The 19,690-nt window shown below is 36.3% G+C and overlaps 1 protein-coding gene across 2 annotated transcripts in view; it reads right to left on the bottom strand.

Moving 5' to 3' along the window:
* Positions 1–1,524: 1,524 nt before the first annotated feature.
* The window catches only part of TERF1 (telomeric repeat binding factor 1), a 40,124-nt gene continuing 21,958 nt past the window's right edge, over positions 1,525–19,690 (bottom strand). The window contains exons 7-10 of one of the 2 annotated variants that reach the window (XM_030795112.1): positions 18,412–18,471; positions 16,672–16,763; positions 10,066–10,169; positions 1,525–3,065 (exon numbers count right to left, since the gene is read on the bottom strand). In XM_030795112.1, coding sequence (XP_030650972.1) covers positions 2,889–3,065; positions 10,066–10,169; positions 16,672–16,763; positions 18,412–18,471 — 433 coding nt within the window. In that variant the 3' untranslated portion in view covers positions 1,525–2,888. The remainder of the gene's footprint in view (positions 3,066–10,065; positions 10,170–16,671; positions 16,764–18,411; positions 18,472–19,690) is intronic. The other variant, XM_030795113.1, reaches the window with a different exon arrangement.

Raw genomic sequence — 19,690 nt, forward strand, 5'->3', positions numbered from 1 at the left:
GTAGGTATGTAAGCGAAACCACAAAAACTCTTTTACCAAAGTTAAATAGCCTCTTCATTAAGCATTACTCTGGTTGTTGTTTTTATTAGATAGTAGAGATCCAAAAAGTTGATCTTAAGTTTTTGCTAGCAATGGTTGCTTCAGTGGAGGGACAGATCTTTGGAGCTCCCTATTTTGCTATTTTTGGTGATGTCACTATATAAGATTTTAAAATAATTAACTTTTATAAATAGAGGATATGTTAGTGGCTGTCAGGATTTGGGGAAAGAGAGGTATGTGTGCTTACAAAAGAGAAATGTGAAGGATCCTCATGGTGGTGGATGTATGAACACAAGTGATAATACTGTTTAGATCTAAATACACAGAATACTAAACTGGGGAAATAAGTTGAATGGATTGTATCAATATCAATATCCTGGTGGTGATACACTATAGCTTTACAAAATATTAGTATTTGGGGAAACAGGGCCAAGTGTACAAGAGATCTCTATATTATGTCTTACAATGGCATGTGAATTTACATTATCTCAACAAAAATTCTGACTAAAAAGAATTCAGGGGCCAGGGCTCGGTGGCTCATGCCTGTGATCCCAGCACCTTGGGAGGTTGAGGTGGACGGATCTCTTGAGCCCAGGAGTTTGTGACCAACCTGGGCAACATGGAGAAGCCCTATTTCTACAACAAAACACAAAAATTAGCCAAGCATGGCAGCACATGCCTGTAGTCCCAGCTACTTGTGAGGCCGAGGTAGGAGAATCACCTGAGCCCAGGAAGTAGAGGCTGCAGTGAGCTGTGATTGTGCCACTGCACTCCAGGCTGGGCAATGAAGTGAGACCCTGTCTCAAAAAAAACAAAACAAAACAAACAAAAGATTCAAAAAAATACTCAGACTAGAGAAGATGAGGTTTTAGGAATATATTACCCAACTTATTTTGCTTATAATTTCTCTTTTTTTGTATCCACAAGTTATGTGATAAAAATCTTATGTTTAAATAAATCTAAAATAGCTCTTCTAATAAGTAAAATTCAAAATAAGAAAGCACCATACTATAATTGATACTGATTTTTCTTTTCTAGTTGTGCGTGAAATAACAGGGCATCTTACAATTAATGGCAACTTAGATTTGATGATTTATAGTAGGTGTTTGGAATGAGGTTGACTTAACAAGTCTATTTTGACTCATGATGCCAGCCTTGGCACTAATCATCAAAATATCTCCAATAAATAGTGCAGTATCTTGTGGTGTAACAAGATAAAGGAGTCAGGAAGCATATGGTACTCATTCATGTTTCTGTTTATATGTAGGATAACAAATTCAGGAACAATGGGAAAGTAATATATGAAACCTTAATAGGAAATACAATAGAGATTACAAAACACCACCATTTGATTTTTTATGCAAATACTTCAATATTCCAATATTTTTACTCACTTGCTAAATAAAGCACATGACTCGAAATGCTAAATAATGCTGTTAGTCTAAATCTTTTAAAGAATACAATGTTGGTGAAAAACCAAAATTGTTTAGTAAGGTATGTATGACCTTGTTTATTATCTATCATAGACATCAAGATGATCATAGTTAATACCAATTTAAGCTTTACAGAATACTGTTTTAGGCCCAATATTGATATATTAAATGAAGGTATCAGAGAATCTTGTATTTATGGCATCAGGTTATAAAGATCTATTCAAAACCATTTTTGTCAAAGTTTAAACACTGGAACAAAAGTCAAACTGTTTCTAAATGAGACACAAAATTATTCTTCCTAATAGTACAAATTTTGTCCCATGGGTAATACTATTGTCTTTTTCTTTTTTAAAAAAATTATTTCGATTTTTATTTTAGACTCAGGGAACACATGGGCAGGTTTGTTAGCTGGGTACACTGTGTGATGTTGAGGTTTGGGGTATGGATGATCCTGTCACCCAGGTAGTGAGCAGAGTCCCCAGTAGGTAGTTTTTCAGCTCTTGCTCCCGCTCCCCACCCTACCTCTCCAGTGTCTATTATTCCCATAGGTCCTCAGGTATTACTATTTTCAAGTTTTTTTCTTTACATGAAACTACTGAAAGCAAAAGTATGTCATGCTTATAGGCTACTCTGTACATTTATCATTCTATTAATAAACATCTTAAGTAATTAAGTAGTATATTAAGGCCATAAATCAAGTCATTATCTCCTTATCAAAGGACTACTGTTATTCAATCACCTAGAAAATTCATTTTAGGCAGGACGCAGTGGCTCACGTCTGTAATCTCAGCACTTTGGGAGGCCGAGGTGGGTGGATCATGAAGTCAGGAGTTCGAGACCATCCTGACCAGCACGGTGAAACTCCGCCTCTACTAAAAATACAAAAATTAGCTGGGCGTGGTGGTGTGTGCCTGTAATCCCAGCTACTCAGGAGGCTGAGGCAGGAGAATCGCTTGAACCCGGGAGGCAGAGGTTGCAGTGAGCTGAAATTGCGCCACTGCACTCCAGCCTGGGCAACAGGGAGAAACTGTCTTAAAAACAAAAGAAAATTCATTTTAATGGGTTACGTTACAGGGTTGAGGTCAGCCTACAGACGCAAAATAGGTTAACTGAAACTTTTTTTCTTTTTCGTATCAGGTTTTAATTTTTTCATTGGAACAGGATTTGGGGGTGGGGATACTAAATGTGGCAGGGTTCAACAAATTTACATTTTATCAAAATAAGGTTCTTAAAGAATACAATGATAGCATATGCTTTAACTCTTATAGCACAAACCCTCATATTAATTGATGGTCACAGAAAAATACTGTAATGCTTTAAACAAAAGTTTTAAATTACATCAATGACACAAGTTTCAAACAAAATGCAGTGATCAAAATACTTAACTGTCCTTTCATCAAGCTTTTACAAACACAATCAGTCTTCGCTGTCTGAGCAAATCAGTTTTAGTTTCTTCATGGTCCTCCATCTGTCTTTTAACATGACACTTGTCCGGTTGTTGAATTTATAATGCAACAGTATTTTAGACCAGTTTCCCTCTCCATATTTCCTCACGCCAGATCTCAAATTCTTGTCTTCTTCCCAAAGCCATGCCTTTTGATAAAAATTAAAAGTTATTTACAGAAACAATTATTCAAAAAGAAAATACCTACTATAAATGCCAGTTTTAAAAAATCAAAATAATGCTTAGTTTCTTAAAGATGGAAGATTTCCCTAAACATTTCTTAGATTTTTAAAAGATTTTACATTTATCATAACATTTTTAGGGGTCATTATTATTACTGCTCATTTTATGTAAGCTCAGCTGCCCAAAATCAGATAGCTAGAAAGCGGCAGTGCTACATGTCAACTGAATTTGTCTGACTTTAAGCCCATACTGTCTCTTAAAATGCTCTTCTACAATTGTTAATAGTTGTATTTATTATCCTCCAAATCTCCAAATAGGCTTTGTGAATGTTTAGTAGTCACTAATGAACTCAGTGAAAACCCTGTTCTGCCTATGTTAGGGGAAGTATTACACACCCATATAAAACTCAAATCTTGTCTAAAATAGACTTTCAAAAACACAACTAACATAAACTAATTAAAAACATTTAATTTTATGCCAGGAGAAAATTCCTAAACATTTTTAAAAATCAAATTTAATACTATACACAGAAAAATTACTGATAACTGGCATTTGCTACAGGCAACCAACTAATTATTCCTTCTGTTGGCATGCTGAAAGAGCAATTTGACCATGTGCATGATTATTTACTGTGTCTAGACTACAAGAAATTCTCCAGCACTTCACATTTTCTTTAAAAACCCGGTTCATCAACCCACACTCATTCAGATGGCTGCTATCAAAAAAACACAAAATAAGTGTTGTTGAGGATATGGATAAATTGGAACCTGTGTGCACTGGTGGTGGGAATGTAAAATTACAGCACCACTATGGAAAACGGTATGACAGTTACCCAAAAAATTTTTAAAAAAGACTACCATATGATCCAGCAATTCCACTTCTGGGTACATATCTAAAAGAGTCGAGAGCAGGGACCTGAAGAGGTTATTTGTACATCCATGTTCATAGCAGCATTATTCCCAATAGTTAAAATGTGGAAGCAACCCAACTGTCCATCAACTGATAAATGGATAAACAAAATTATATTATATATTATATTTATATAATTCAGCCTTAAAAAGGAAGTTCCGATGCATTCTAGAACATGCATAAACCTTAAAGACATTAGGTTAGACAGAAAAAGACAAATACTATGCTACTTCTGATATGAGGTGCCTAGAATAGTCCAACTCATAAACAGAAAGTAGAATGATGGTGGCAAGGGGGTTGGGGGGATGGAAATGGAGTTAGTGTTTAATGAGTACGGTTTCAAGTTTTGTTTTGTAAGAGGAAGAGTGCTATTGATAGATGGTTGTGATGGTAGCACAATATGAATATATTTAATGCTGCCAATCTGTATATTTAAAATTAGTTAAAATGGCAAATGGTAAATTTTATATCATGTGTACTTTACTATAATCAAAGAAAAAAAACCCGTTCAATTGTCTGATGCAATATTAGAAAGAATTCAAGGTGGCCTGAAGAATACAAACATGACATGAGAACCATCTTACGTATGACTCAGTACCAAAAAGTTGTCAGTGACCATAACCAAACCCATAGAGAAGTTTGTTTGAGCTACCTTAAACCTGATCCCATGTTCTTGCTATTCCTCTGCTTTGTGACTTAAATCCAAGATACCAACCTGGTCTCTTCTGTACGTGCTTTTGCTTGTTTGTCTGCGGCACACCTATCGGCAACTGTGCTGCTTACAAGTACATGGCTATTCAATCGCTAGACAAAGGCTGACAGCCTCCTATGATCATCTATTACTGCCTGACTCAGCCTTCACTCCTACAAAACCTCACCACACTGCTTGTCATTAACTGACAAAAACCAAGAGATGCATTAATAAATTTTTCATGTGTGGGGTGACTGATTAAAAGCACTTCAACAGTGGGTTATTAATCTTTGGGGTCATATAAATCTTACAGACATACTCCACAGAAAAGTATAGGTATCTAAAATTTTATATACAAATTTGGGGGCCACATAAACTCTCTTTAAAGAGCCTATCAACTACATGGTCTCCAAGATAAGAATTTCTGTTCTTTCAAAAACTTGTCATATACATTATTCAGCTTTAAAAAGTAGTTTGTGGTTTAGACAAATTTCATACACATATACAGCATTGTTTGCTTGTTCTTATCTGAGCTGTAGTATTTTTAATAAGGTACACAGACGACGTTTGATACAATACAAAAGCCCCTTTCTTTCAAGAAGTGGCCAATGTTCTCTGAATCCTATTTGGGGTCCTGGGTGCAGTATGTTTAAGCAGTATTTTCCAATGTATCATCTATAGCAGGGGTCAGCAAGCCACTGCCAAAACCCAGCCCAAGGCTGGTTTTCTACAGCCCTGGAGCTAAGAACCATATTAAAATTTAAGTCATTTAAAAATATATTTAAAATATGTAACAGAAACTATGTATGTGAAATATACACAAAATACATTAGTAATAAATATATTATAAATCTTGCTCTTTATAGAAAAATTTTGCTCACCCCTAACCTAGAGGAAAGTAGTAATGTTGTCAGTAGATTAACCGAAAACTAACAGTGTTTAGCATTAAGTATTTTATTTTTTTCTTCTATTGAAAGAGTAACTTTACCTTGATACAGTGTTACTTCATGGTTGATTATGCCTTGATTGTACTGCTTGATCTAAATGTTTTCAGTCTTTGCTTAATTTTACCTGTGACTGAAAGAGTTTTGAAAACATCGTACAGAATAAGCTATTGTCTGGCAAGTAAGGAAAGCTGTAATGTTTAAGTTTAGAGGTTCAAGTGGCCTAGTAGTCATTGGTACCAACTTCTACTTTCTTTGGCTAGAGTTTAATGAGTGACACAACTGACCTGTGTCAGATCAGAAAGAAAACATAAGGGCAGTACAATTTCATAAAGTCTACTACTGTGCTTAAAACTTTCCATTTCCTCATTTTATACATTTAACTGATTGTACCAGATTCCACTGATAGTAATAACTAAGGGAAGAGTTTAAGATGATGTATTTCTGGACATTAAACCCATACAACCCATTTCCTTTGTTTTATTATTTGTCTTTTATTTTCTCAAAAAATCAAATATAAAATCGTAACAACCCCAGCCATGCCAATAGCCTGAAAAGATACAAAGAGCACATAACAAATTAAAACACACCAATCTTTTTCTTTCCCAAGGCTAGAGATTACATAACTCAGATCTGAACTGTATATCCATTCTAAAGAACAAATAATGCTTTTTAATGCCTTAAAATGATACTACGAATAGTAAAAGAAAATACTGCTACAGTATTTCTCATTACATACTGTTCATGGAAAACAGTTTGAAAGGCATTTACTTTTCTTCTTTAATGGAATAAGTTTATAAAAGGAGGGCTCTTTAATTCTGATAAGGAAGGAAGAAATATCTTTAATAGACCAATGCAGCAAAAGAAAACTGTCCAAGTAGACATGGGCTATTGCTGTTTTTTTTTTTTTTTTTTTAAAAACCTCAATACAAAATAAAATTAAGTCTGTCACTTATCTTCTAAAACAAGTATTTTAACATAAGGCCAAGAACGGAAAGCTAAAAAATAAAACCAGGCCCTTGCGATATCCACAGAATTCTTTTTTGGCACAGGAAATGGTGATAGATATTATCACTGATTATGTGGTTGATATCCTACATTTTGTTATGAATAGAAGAGAAACAACTGTTTTCTTCATATATATCTGTAAATAACACCTCATTTGGAATGGCTGCTGGAAGAACTACAGGGAAAGATCAGTTATATGTATAAGGTAGAGACTTCTGGTTTCCAGACTAACATGTGAAGAGCTTGGAAATCATCACTCCAGTCCCCAGAAGAAAAAAGCTGTTGAACAAACTGAAAATCAGTAACTCTTCTTAGATACATCAAAGAACAAATGTCACAGGGCAAACTGCTGCCCTGAAAACTAAAGAAAGAGAGAGGCAGATTAAGAGAATCACAAGAATTACTGGGGACAGAAAGGCCAGGAGCAGAAGCTCACAGCTGGAGCCAATACTGGTAGGAGCAATCAACTGTGACTGAGGAACTGATGGAGGCTCAGTGTGGATAGGCTTGAGAGTTAAAAACTCCAAGGGCCCCAGTTTCAGAGGGACTCACAAACTTTTGTGAGTTTTATCTCCAGGAGCCATCCCCAGGTCTCAGGGTAAAGATCACACAAAAATTCCTTCCTGCTTCTGACAGGTGGAGGGAAAAAGTAGCCATTTTGAAATACTCCCCATTTCAAAATAAATGAGGAAAGCATTCTGGTCTCCTTAACAAAATCCTTTCCTCAAGAGAAACTAATTTTGCCAGAACCTAACCAACTGAGGTTTTACAAGGACCTAATTTACCTGTGGAAATACTCAACTCCACCTCTCTCTAGCCTTCATGTCTCACCCAAGGGGTGGTGGGCTGAGAAGCACTTATGAAGGTCACAGCCTAGGACACAGGCTTACTAAAAGAAGGAGACCTATGCACAGGACTCCAGAACGCTTCACCTCCCCTTACCTTACCACCACATTAGTCAGGATCCTGGGCATTATAGTTGAAAGAGGTCCCTCAGATTCTTATTAAAAAGCAGTCTCTAGGGAAACCCAGAGACAACAAGAGACAAAAACAGGACACTAAAGGAAATTTTAGCCTTTGACACCTACAGCTACAGCAAACGATAACTCCTAGCCAGATAAACATTAAGACCTCACATTAAAGGATCATTTATCTCATTTCCTTTTACCTGATATGTCTAGCTATCAGCAAAATATTATAAACATGCTAAAAAGCAAAAAACACAGTCTGAAGAGACAAAGCAAGCACCAGGACCACACTCAGATATGGCACAGATTTTGAAATTGTCAGACTTGGAATTTAAAATGATTATGATCAATATGTCAAAGGATTTAATGGAAAAAGTGGACAACATGCAAGAACAGATGGGTAAATGTAAATGGAGAGATGAAAACTCTAAGAAAGAACCAAAGGGAAGTGCCAGAAATCAACAACACGGTAACAGAAATGAACAATGCCTCTGATGGTCTCACAAGTAGATTAAACACAGCTGAAGAAAGAATCAGTACATTTGAAGGTATATTAATAAAGTTCTCAAACTGAAAAGTAAACAGAAAAAAGAAAGAAAAAAGATAAAGGAATAACTAAGAACAGTGGGACAATCTTAAAAGGTGTAACATTTGGAATCATAATGGGAACACCAGAAGAAGAAGGAAAGGAACAAAAGAAAGATTTGAAGTAATAATGGCTGAGCATTTTCCAAAACTAAAGACAGACACCAAACTACAGATTCAGGAAGCTCAGAAAATACCAAGCAGGATAAATAAACAAACTATATACATGTACATCATATTCAAACTGCAAAAAACATCCAGGACAAAACGTATGCATGACTGTGGTCGCATATGGTAGCATAAGATTAGCATTTCCCTCTTCTCCTTTGGGAATTCACCCAAAAGCAACAAGAAATAAAACACCAAACTCTGAAAAAAGTAAGAGACATTTACAACCTGAACCATAATGTAGGTAGAAAGGGTATAAATAATCAGTGCAACTTAGGTTATGAAAAAGCAACTCTGTCTACAGATCTCAGAAAGCGTGTGGCATGTGCTTTTCTAATGAAAATACTCTGAGGTACACCCCCTAAATCTCTGGTCAGCAACAGCAGGAGCTCCCCTCAACCTACTAAAGGCCAGAGATGGCAAGGCTAAAAAAGGGAATCACAAAGGCAAGTCATATGTGTAGGAAGCAAATCAAAAGTAGAAGTTGCTTGCTATGTTCACTCGGGGAGAAATGAAGGGTAACATAAACTTGAGTCACAGAAGATATTCCAAGCAGCGTGCAACTTGACACTATCTGCAACAACCTCAGTATGAACTATTTGCAATTAGCTTGTCAAAAAAAAAGCACTTTCGAGTAAGAAAACGGTTCCAGCCACAGAAGAAAACAAGGGCCTGACTGGGTGCAATAGCTCATGCCTACAGTCCCAGTGCTTTTGGAGCCCAAGGCAGGAGGATCACTTGAGCCAAGGAATTCAAGACCAGCCTGGGCAACATTGTGAGACACCATCTCTACAAAAAAAGGGGAAAACACACACACACACACACACACACACACACACACCACAAAAACAAAGACCAGGTTTATCCATCTGCTGTGAACAACTAGACAATCAAAAAATACATAAAATAATGGTTTTGGACACTGGGCAGATGGCACAAGACTATAGTCACTGAAAGGGGAAGCAAATGAATCAAGCCCTAAATTGACCCACCTTAATAAAATTTTGTGATCAAACGGTATCTTTTCTTTGTTTTTAAGTAAGGAAAAATCTTATTTAAACTGGATCCCTGTTAGGAAAATTTAAACATCAAAGCTTATAATGTGGAGTTAAGTCCCACCTTACATCTAAAAAACAGATTTTATGATAGTATCACAATAATTTCAAATAGATGTTAGTACCAACACCCAACTTAAGACTTTTTAAATGTGGGTGAAGTATTTCATTTTGAATAGGCTGATTAGTCACCTAATCTAAGACGGCAAAATAAAAGATGGCAAAGGGTAAATTTTTTTTTTTTTTTGAGACGGAGTCGTGCTCTGTCGCCCAGGCTGGAGTGCAGTGGCGCAGTCTCGGCTCACTGCAAGCTCTGCCTCCCGGGTTCACGCCACTCTCCTGCCTCAGCCTCTCTGAGTAGCTGGGACTACAGGCGCCCACCACCACGCCTGGCTAATTTTTTGTATTTTTAGTAGAGACGGGGTTTCACCGTGGTCTCGATCTCCTGACCTCGTGATCCGCCCGCCTTGGCCTCCCAAAGTGCTGGGATTACAAGCGTGAGCCACCATGCCCGGCCAGCAAAGGGTAAATATTTTACACTCAAGATTTTTGGGAGGTTGAACAGAAATAATCACAATTATTCAAGTTATAACTTTAATGTCCATAAGTGTTATTCAAATATTAAAAAAAACAAATACCTGTCTTTTTCTAGCTCGATGTTTTTCAGGAGTTACCGGTTGACTCTTTGAAACAGGTATTCTGCTTTCAGTGGCTCTTCTGCTTTCTTTTTTCTTTTTTGTACCTAAAAGTAGAAAAATGTCATAAATATTGTTTTACATTAAAGAAACAAGAGCAACTATATTTTTAATGATTATCATGAAATTCCTTTTTTAAGCTATTCTAAGAAAAAGTACTCTACATGTTTAATTTTTTCCTTCAAATCTGGAAGCAGCATGGTATAGTGCAAAGATCAGCCTTTGAAATCAGAGGGGGAGTATTTTGAGTCTTGATTCTTTTATGTGTCTTTAAATAAATTATTTCACATCCCTGAACCTGTCTTTTCATTATCTGTTTTTAAAAAAAGGAAAAATATTTATTGCATAGGATCGTTGAAATTTTCTTATGATAATGTTTTAGGAGTACTAAGAAGCATAATCCTTTCCTCACTCCTTCTTTCTTATTCATAGTCAGTTTGGTAAGACAAGAAATATATGTAACTGAAAAGAAACAGAACTGTAATTATTGAAAAATGATAATTGTTTAGGCAGAAAACCTAATTCTATTCTACAAATAGAATTAAAAGATCAGTAAGATCAATACACAAAAAGGATTTCATTCATTAGTAATAGGATTTCTATCATTAGCAAGAAACAGTTAAAATAATTTAATTAAAACAATAGAAAGATACTATTTACAATAGCCACAAAAAAATCTAACATTCTTAGAGATAACTTTTTTTTTTAAGAGATAGGGTCTCTCTCTTTTGCCAAGGCTGAAGTGCAGTGGTATGATCATAGCTCAAACTCCTGGGCTCAAGTGATACTTCTGCCTTATCCTCCCTCACCTCAGCCTCCTGAGTAGCTGGGACTAGAGGCACCTGCCGACATGCCCGACTAATTTTTAAAAATTTTTTTGTAAAGACATGGTTTCACTATATTGCACAGGCTGGTCTCTTAATTCCTGGGCTCAAGTGATCCTCCTGCCTCAGCCTCCCAAAGTTGCTCTTGTTTCTTTAATGTCATGGCCTCTTAGATAACTTTAGCAAAAGTGATACAACACCTGTATGTAGTAAATTATAAAGCTTTACTATGTATATAAAACATGTTATGAGAAGCTTTATCTATCTATCTACCTACCTATCTACTCACCTACCTACCTGCCTACTGTTGTTGGCCCTCTATATTCGCAGGTTCCACATCTGTGGATTCAACCAACCTTGGAATAAAATATTCAGGGGGAAAAATATATATGATTTTTATATATTATATATATAAAATATATATAATATATATTATTATACTATATAATATATAATAAATTTATATTATGTTATATATATTATATATAAAAATATATATATTTTTTCCCCCTGAATATTTTATTCCAAGGTTGGTTGAATCCATAGATTATATTATATATATTATATATTATATTATATTATATTATATTATATTATACTATATTATATTATATATCCATATATTATATCCATATAATATATTATATTATATAATATACATAAACCATGCTGTGGGCCATAAAACAAATCTTAAAAAAAAAAATCTATGAAGCGTATTCACAGACTGAAATAGAATTAAACTAAAAATCAGTAACAGAAAGATATTTGGAAATTAAACAACTTCCCTCATAGGTCATATTTATATATTATATATAAATATATATAGGGGGGAGGGGGGAGGGACAGCATTAGGAGATATACCTAATGCTAAATGACGAGTTAATGGGTGCAGCACACCAACATGGCACATGGTTACATATGTAACAAACCTGCACATTGTGCACATGTACCCTAAAACTTAAAGTATAATAATAATAACAATAAATATATATGTAATATATAATATATATTTATATATATAACAATACAATAAAAATGATACAAATAAAAATATAGTCTAACAATTATTTACTACAATTTAGTTATTTATCATTTACACTGTTTTAGTTACTGTAAGTAATTTGGGGATGAGTTAAAGCATGTGGTAGGCGGGTGCACAGGTCTATATGCAAAGACTATGACATTTTATGTAAGGGACTTGAGCATTTGAGAATTCTGGTATCCCTGTTGTGGGGGTGGGGAGATGGGTCCTGGAACCAACCCCCTGTGAAAACCAAGGGATGACTGTATATATAAAAACATGTTAAAGAAATGTATTTTGTTCCTGCATAGGAAACTTAATGTAATGGTGTCAGTTCTCTGCAAAATCATCTATTGTTAACAATGCAATTTCACGTAAAAATTTCAACAGGGTTCTTCGTATAATTTAACAAGATTATTCTAAAATTATGTGTTAAGACAGGTAGTCCACTATTGGCTCTGAGCACCCCTGCAATTCTTGTTGAATGTACAAAAGCCTTATTCATCTCCTGAAATAGTGCATTTTCTACAGCCAGTCAGATAGGCAATCAAGCAGGTCAAGGAAACCACAACATGATGACCAGGCCAACTGCTCTCTCCTGGGAGAGGGTACTGGCCTGTTTGCTATTTGTTACAATGTTTTGTTGCTTACTCAAAAAGCACTGGGCCCTTGGCTCTGAGTTTTCCTCAGCTGAAATATAACTTACTGCCTTTGCAGCATCCGTTTAGGCCTGTTGCATAGTCCACTGGACTTGGGGTAGGGAAATCTGAACAACTACATCAATGCCATGTTGTTTGCTATAATAATCTGTCTTACTCTAACTCATTAAGTCACTAAGTCTTGTTGTCTACCTTTTGTACCTAAAAAGTAGCAGCAGGTTTACTGCTTATAAAGCCCTATGGCTAGGTTTTTTTCCCTGACAATATGGAACACCAAAACACCAGAATAGTCAAGATACTCTTGAAAAACAATAAGATTACCCTACTACAAACATGGGATGTTGACATATATGGGATTTTGACATATATATTGGATGGGTTCCAGTCAGGAAAATGGAAACCACACTAGCTCTGATGGAGAGATTTTAGCATTAGGAGAAATGTTTAAACAGGTGCTAGAGGACTAAAATAGCAAAAAGCAAATAGTCACATAAATGTAAAGACAAATTCATAATTATAGTTGGGAGATTTATCACTTTTCTAATTGATACAACAAGTAGACAGGAAATGAATATGTATATAGAATACCTGAACAGCATTATTAAAAACTTGACCTAATTGACATTTTAAAACACGTCATTCAACAATGCCAGAATTCACATTCTTCTCTGTGCACATCCAAATGGACCAAAATAAACCACACTGTGGGCCATAAAACAAATCTTAAAAAATATATATATGAAGCATATTCACAGACTGAAATAGAATAAAACTAAAAATCAGTAACAGAAAGATATTTGGAAATTAAACAACTTCCCTCATAGGTCAGTAAAAAAGTCTCTAAGAAAATGAAAAAGTATTTTGAACTGAAAATCCAACATGGGAAAACAATGCTACAAATATTGATTATATAAAATATAACCAAGAAAATTTGGGGATTGGTGGAAGAAATTTTTGCTAAGGTCAATCAACAGACTAAAGTTGATTGACTAAAGCTGACTGACCTCTTAAAGCATTTCATATTCTTTATTTTACACAGATCATAAAGGTTACTGATAGATTTCTTGTGAAACCACCTTTATCTGAAGTACTGAATACTTCAGTTTTACATATTAAAAATTAAATGTAAATATATTTTCAAGTAACATATGTAACTTGACGACATTTTTCTAAAATTTGATTTGCTTTCAATCTATCCATTCTTCTATTGAGGTAGTCCATCTAAGCAATTAAAGGCCTGGGTTCTGGAGTCAGACTGTCTGATTTCAAATTTTGGCTCCTGTTCTATTCATACACTGTGTAACCAAAGGCATTTTATTTACCTTTTTAAGTCTCAGCTTCCTCATCTGTATAATGGAGATGATTAAAAAAAAAAAAAAAAAAGCACTAATCTCCTAAGGTTGTTTTGAGGATTGAATGCATTTACCTATAAAAAGCTTTCGACTCAAATATTAATAATTTCACTCAATGCTGGTGAGTTTTTCTGCACTGATGAAATCTGGATGATTTGGCTTTTTCTTTCAACTTTTCTGAATTAACTTGATTTTTTTTTCCCTAAGCATATGTCAATTTTACAACACAAAAATTAGTTTTTGAAAAAAAGGTTAGGCTGGGAGCAGTGGCTAATGCCTGTAATCTCAGCACAATTACAGCAAGCAGATTGCTTGAATTTGGGAGTTAGAGACCAGCCGGGGCAACATGGCAAAACCCCATCTCTACAAAAAATACAAAAAGGCCGGGTGTGGTGGCTCACGCCTGTAATCCCAGCACTTTGGGAGGGCGAGGTGGGCAGATTGCCTGAGGTTAGGAGTTCCAGACCAGCCTGGCCAACAGGGCAAAACCCCATCTCTACTAAAAACACAAAAACCTGCCGGGTGTGGTGGCACACTCCTGTAATCCCAGCTACTCAGGAGGCTGAGGCAGGACAATTGCTTGAAACCTGGAGATGGAGGTTGCAGTGAGCCAAGATCGAGCCACCGCACTCCAGCCAGGGTGACAGTGAGACCCCATCTCAAAACAAACAAACAAAAAAATAGCAGGGTGTGGCGGCAAGTGCCTATGGTCCCAGCTACTTGGAAGGCTGAGGTGGGAGGATCAACTGAGCCTCAGTGCTCAGTGAGCCAAGATGCTCACTGAGCCAAGTAGCCACAGATGCTACAGTGAGCCAAGATCTCACCACTGCACTGCATTCCAGCCTGGGCAACAAAGTAAGACTCTGTCTCCAAAAACAGAAAAAGAAGAGAAAAAAAGGTTTAGCACAAACAAAATTATTATCCTCAAACTATAAAGAGGGGGTACCTAGGTACCACTGAAGTACACTGGATTTTTTTAAGAAAACATACTTATTACTGACACCTAATAAAATGTGCTAAAACTCAAAGACCTTATAGACTCAATAGCCACAGTCACTGTCAAGCCAGTCTGCAAAGAGTTCATAGTCTTCGAGTTTGCAGATAAACCATGTTTTCTCTTTTTTGAGACAGTCTCACTCTGTCACACAGGCTGGAGTGCAACCTCCACCTCCTGGGTTCAAGCTGGATTCTCGTGCCTCAGCCTCCTGAGTAGCTGGCATTACAGGCAGACACGACCACGCCTGGCTAATTTTTTCTATTTTTAGTAGAAACAGGATATCGCCATGTTGCCTAGGCTGGTCTCAAACTCCTGAGCTCTTCAGGCAATCCACCTGCCTCAGCGTCCCAAAGTGCTAGGACTATAGGCGTGAGCCACTGAGCCTGGCCTACATTTCCTTTTCTTTGAATTTCATACTATGAAATTAAAACTCTAGGAAAATGCTCACGTTATTCTCATTTAAAATGATTCCCAGCTGTCTTGCAGCAATAGGTGTAGAAAACCAATCTTGGAACTCCACCAACATTAAGCACATAACTTTACTGAGTTTCTGTTTTCTCATCTTTAAAATGGGAATGATATCTATGAATGTAAATATTTTAGAACTCTATTTACAAATATTTGCTAATGGTTGCCATGTCATCAGCCATCAGGTATGAACAAATTTATTCTATAATATTTACTGCAGGCCTATCATTTGCCTGGCACCAAGATGGTACCTTATGAGCATGAAGAAATAAACCTAATTTCATTATGTCTATTATTTTTATCAATAAGTATTTAGGTTTAGATCCATATTAAAAATCTCAGGGGGGAGCAGGGAGGGACAGCATTAGGAGATATACCTAATGCTAAACGACGAGTTAATGGGTGCAGCACACCAACATGGCACATGTATACATATGTAACAAACCTGCACGTTGTGCACATGTACCCTAAAACTTAAAGTATAAAAAAAAAAATCTCAGTATCAGTTCAGTACCTAAAATATTAATGTGGGGTCAATAAACATTTGTTAAATGAATACACACCAAAAAGAAACTTGTAATTTGCCAAGTCAACGCTCTCAGACTTTATTAAACGTTAACTACTGTGAATAACAAGAATCAACTGTACTTAATGTTTCTGAAAAGTAACTACAGTCATGAATTGCTTTACAAGGGGGATATGTTCTGAGAAATGGGTCGTTGGGTGATTTTGTCCTTAGGTGAACATTATTAAGAGTACACTTACACAAACATATATATATATATTCATATAGAAAACCCATGGTTCCCAGTACCATTGCTAATTATCAATCATTTCCCCTACTTGATATGCAATGCCAATATCAAGTGCCACATTATCAAGTTTCCATATGTGCTCCATTACATTATTACAGGACCACCATCCTATATGCAATGCAGTCTGTCTCTGACTGAAATGTCATGATGTGGCATATGACTATATTTGAAGTTGCTGAACACAGTGAAAGTAGGAAAGCCGTGTACCACCATAGCAAAAGAACCCTAAGCTAGACAGTCAAAATAGCTAACTTTCTAAATTAAACACTACCTCAATTAACTCTATGAAGTCCAGACTTTGTGCTTCAGTTTTCTGAAGTGTGTGTTTTTTTGCTATAGTAGTAAAGTCAATGGCTGGATTGTTTGAGGACATATCAATTCTCCCCTTCTAAAACTGTTATAACAGTACTCACTTTGAAGAGTTCCTACTCTTCTTTCTTTCTTATTAAGGTCTCGTTGCTGGGTTCCATGTTGCAACTTAGATAAGAAAAGATTCTTGTGAGACCTAAAATAAAATAAAACATGAAAATTTGTAATTGGCTCCAGAAAGATTAGTAAAGCAATGGAAAAAAGGTAAATGATTTGCCTTAATCTGTTCTAGGATCTTCTATTAATACTTTGGCCTACTTCCTTTGGTGCTCTCCCTGCTTAGTGCCCCATCGTAACCTGTGGCCTCTTAAGATTTCTGTTGCCTCTCTCATCTTTCTCCATCTCATCTACTCCGCAGAAATCAATATGTTTTTTGATGTCTCAGAAGAAGCAGGCAAAAAAAAAAAAAAAAAAGACAAGACTCTTTCGGCCTTCCAATTAGATACATCAAAGAAAAAAATCCTTAAACTACAAAGTATTAGCTTTCCTTCTCTCTTATGGCTTTTATTTCCCCAAAGACGGATTCCAAAATTCCTTTACATAATGGCAGTTATCACTTGATTATCTTTATAGCTTCCAAAAAGAGTTTTGAAAGGTAAGGCTGTTTGGAAACACAGGATGTGGCATCATTTTTTGAAAACTCTGCCAAATTGGTATTATATTAATCCAATTTTATGAAGGAGCAAACTAAGATTCAAAAAGCAGTTCACCTAAGCTTAGGCAGCTGTATTATCTCCACCTAAAATGTAGGTTATTTTAGTTATACTTTTATCCCTATAGATACTGTAGGTGACCAGCTATCCTTTCTCTCTTCCCCTCTGTCCCTCCTTCCCAAGACTCTAGTGTCCTTTCTGGAATGTCATTCTCAATCTCTTCACCCATTCCTCTCTGCTCTTTGCCTTGTCTAAAATCTAGCTTTCCCCTGGGGACAATGTTTCTCTTCTTGGTAGCCTTCTCAAGCTTAATCTTAATCTTCCACCCTCCATAAACTATAGGACTCCAGAGACAGCAGTTTTCATTTCCTAATGAATGCCACTTTCAAGATCCTGCTTCCATAGAAACTTCAGCCTTGAGGATTCATGCCACTGAGATATATCACCTTCGATCATTCTTCACAGCCATTTACCATCCTTCCAAGCACTTCTTCATCATTCTCAGATCTTTCTCTACACCTAAGTGCTGCTATTATGAATTATTTCAGTGTTCTCACAGACAATTCATATACCATCTTGGCCTCTCAATTCCTCATGTCCAATCACCTCCGCCACATGAAGTCAGCCACCTCCTCCCATGGTTCCACTTGTGATCCCAACTGCTCTATGTTAGAAATCATTCATGCAGACTTTCTGCCCTCGGGACAGGTTGCATTGTCTGTCACAGCGATTCTATTAGATCAAATAAAGTTTTTCAAGTAACTTTCATAAAATTGGCATTGGGGCATCCATTAGAAATGTAATTCCCATCCCCTTCCTGCCCCAGTATCGTATCTTTGTTTCTATGACAGATAAGCGTTTACTAAACATCTGTTTTAAGCTCAAGAACTGCCTATATGTGTATTCCAATAATGGCTTTGTAGAAACAATGTGAAACAACCCAGTCTCAGAGCAGGTCTCTAGAGTTTGGAATTTCAAGATGTCTCAGAGTCGTGAATATCTATTGGGCTAAGTAGGACCCTGAGATATTCTTTCAATTGTATCATTTATGTGGTAGTTATATTAGGTCTGCATGAATTGCTTCAATCAAAGATTTGAAAGACAAAGAAGAAAAACGTCAATTTACTTCACCTCAATAAGGATACTGTACCCTCTGAGGATTCAGTTACCGCAGACTGTTTGTCACTAACACTTTAAAAGAAGAAAAAATTTGTAAGAATGTAAACAAAAGAAACTTTTCATAAGGATAGTACTTTCCACATAGTCAAGGCATATTTCAATTTATAAAAAAATAACTTTGGAAAGAAACCTCAGTAACATCGGGACATATACAGTCCATTACAACATGGCTAATTTTTGTCCAGACATGCTTAGAAGAGGTATTAAATCAAGCTTCTCCAAACATAAGCATAATTAATGGTGTAGTCAAGCATTTATAACACTCTTTCAAAAACTCTTCTATGGCACTTTATTTCCATGAATTCAAGTTTTAAAAACTGCTTTATTAAGGTATAATTGATACATAAAAAGCATGGCACATGTTTAAAGTATACAATTTGATGGGTTCAATTTTAATTTATGGTTCTCTCCAGCAGTCTCCAATTGAACTTTTGGGAATCGATTAAGTTCCTGTTTGTTATAGTTAAAATGGTTTCCACATACACACAGCATGACTATTTACACCTCCATGCTTTAACCGGTACTATTCCTCTCTCCTAAAATGATATTTCCTCTTCTATCCATCTGTAAAAACTTAACCATCCTACAAAAGCCCCTGCTCAAGACTAGTACCTCCATGAAGCTGTCCATCTCAACTATTTCAGCATGGTGTTAGATATTTTAAGTAATCTAGAGATGATTTAAAGTATATGGAAGGATGTGTGTAGGTTATATGCAAATATTACACCTCCCCCCCCCCCACTTTTTTTGACAGGGTCTCGCCGAGGGTCACCCAGGCTGGAGTGCAGTGGCACAAACGCAGCTTACTGCAGACTTCCCGGGCTCAAGTGATCCTCTCACCTAAGCCTCTTAAGTAGTTGGCACTACAGGCATGCACCACCAAGACTGGTTAATTTTTGTAAAGACAAGGTTCTGCCATGTTGCCTAGGCTGGTCTCAAACTCCTGGGCTCAAGTGATCCTCCTGCCTCAGCCTTTCAAAGTGCTGGGATTACAGGTGTGAGCCACTGTTCCTGGCTATTACACCATTTTTGTAAGACACTTGAGCATCCTTGGATTTTGGTATTCATGAAGGATGGATGTCCTAGGACTAATCCCCTTCAAACACCAAGGAACAACTGTATAAGCTTTATCAGAGCAAAATATTTCATCCAGTCTTCATAACATGGAGTTTTCCATTTTTCTAGGATTTGTCTGACCTCACAATCACACTTCTGATTCTATACTTGCTTT

Source organism: Nomascus leucogenys, chromosome 16, assembly GCF_006542625.1.
Source record: "Nomascus leucogenys isolate Asia chromosome 16, Asia_NLE_v1, whole genome shotgun sequence".
Lineage (NCBI taxonomy): Eukaryota > Metazoa > Chordata > Mammalia > Primates > Hylobatidae > Nomascus > Nomascus leucogenys.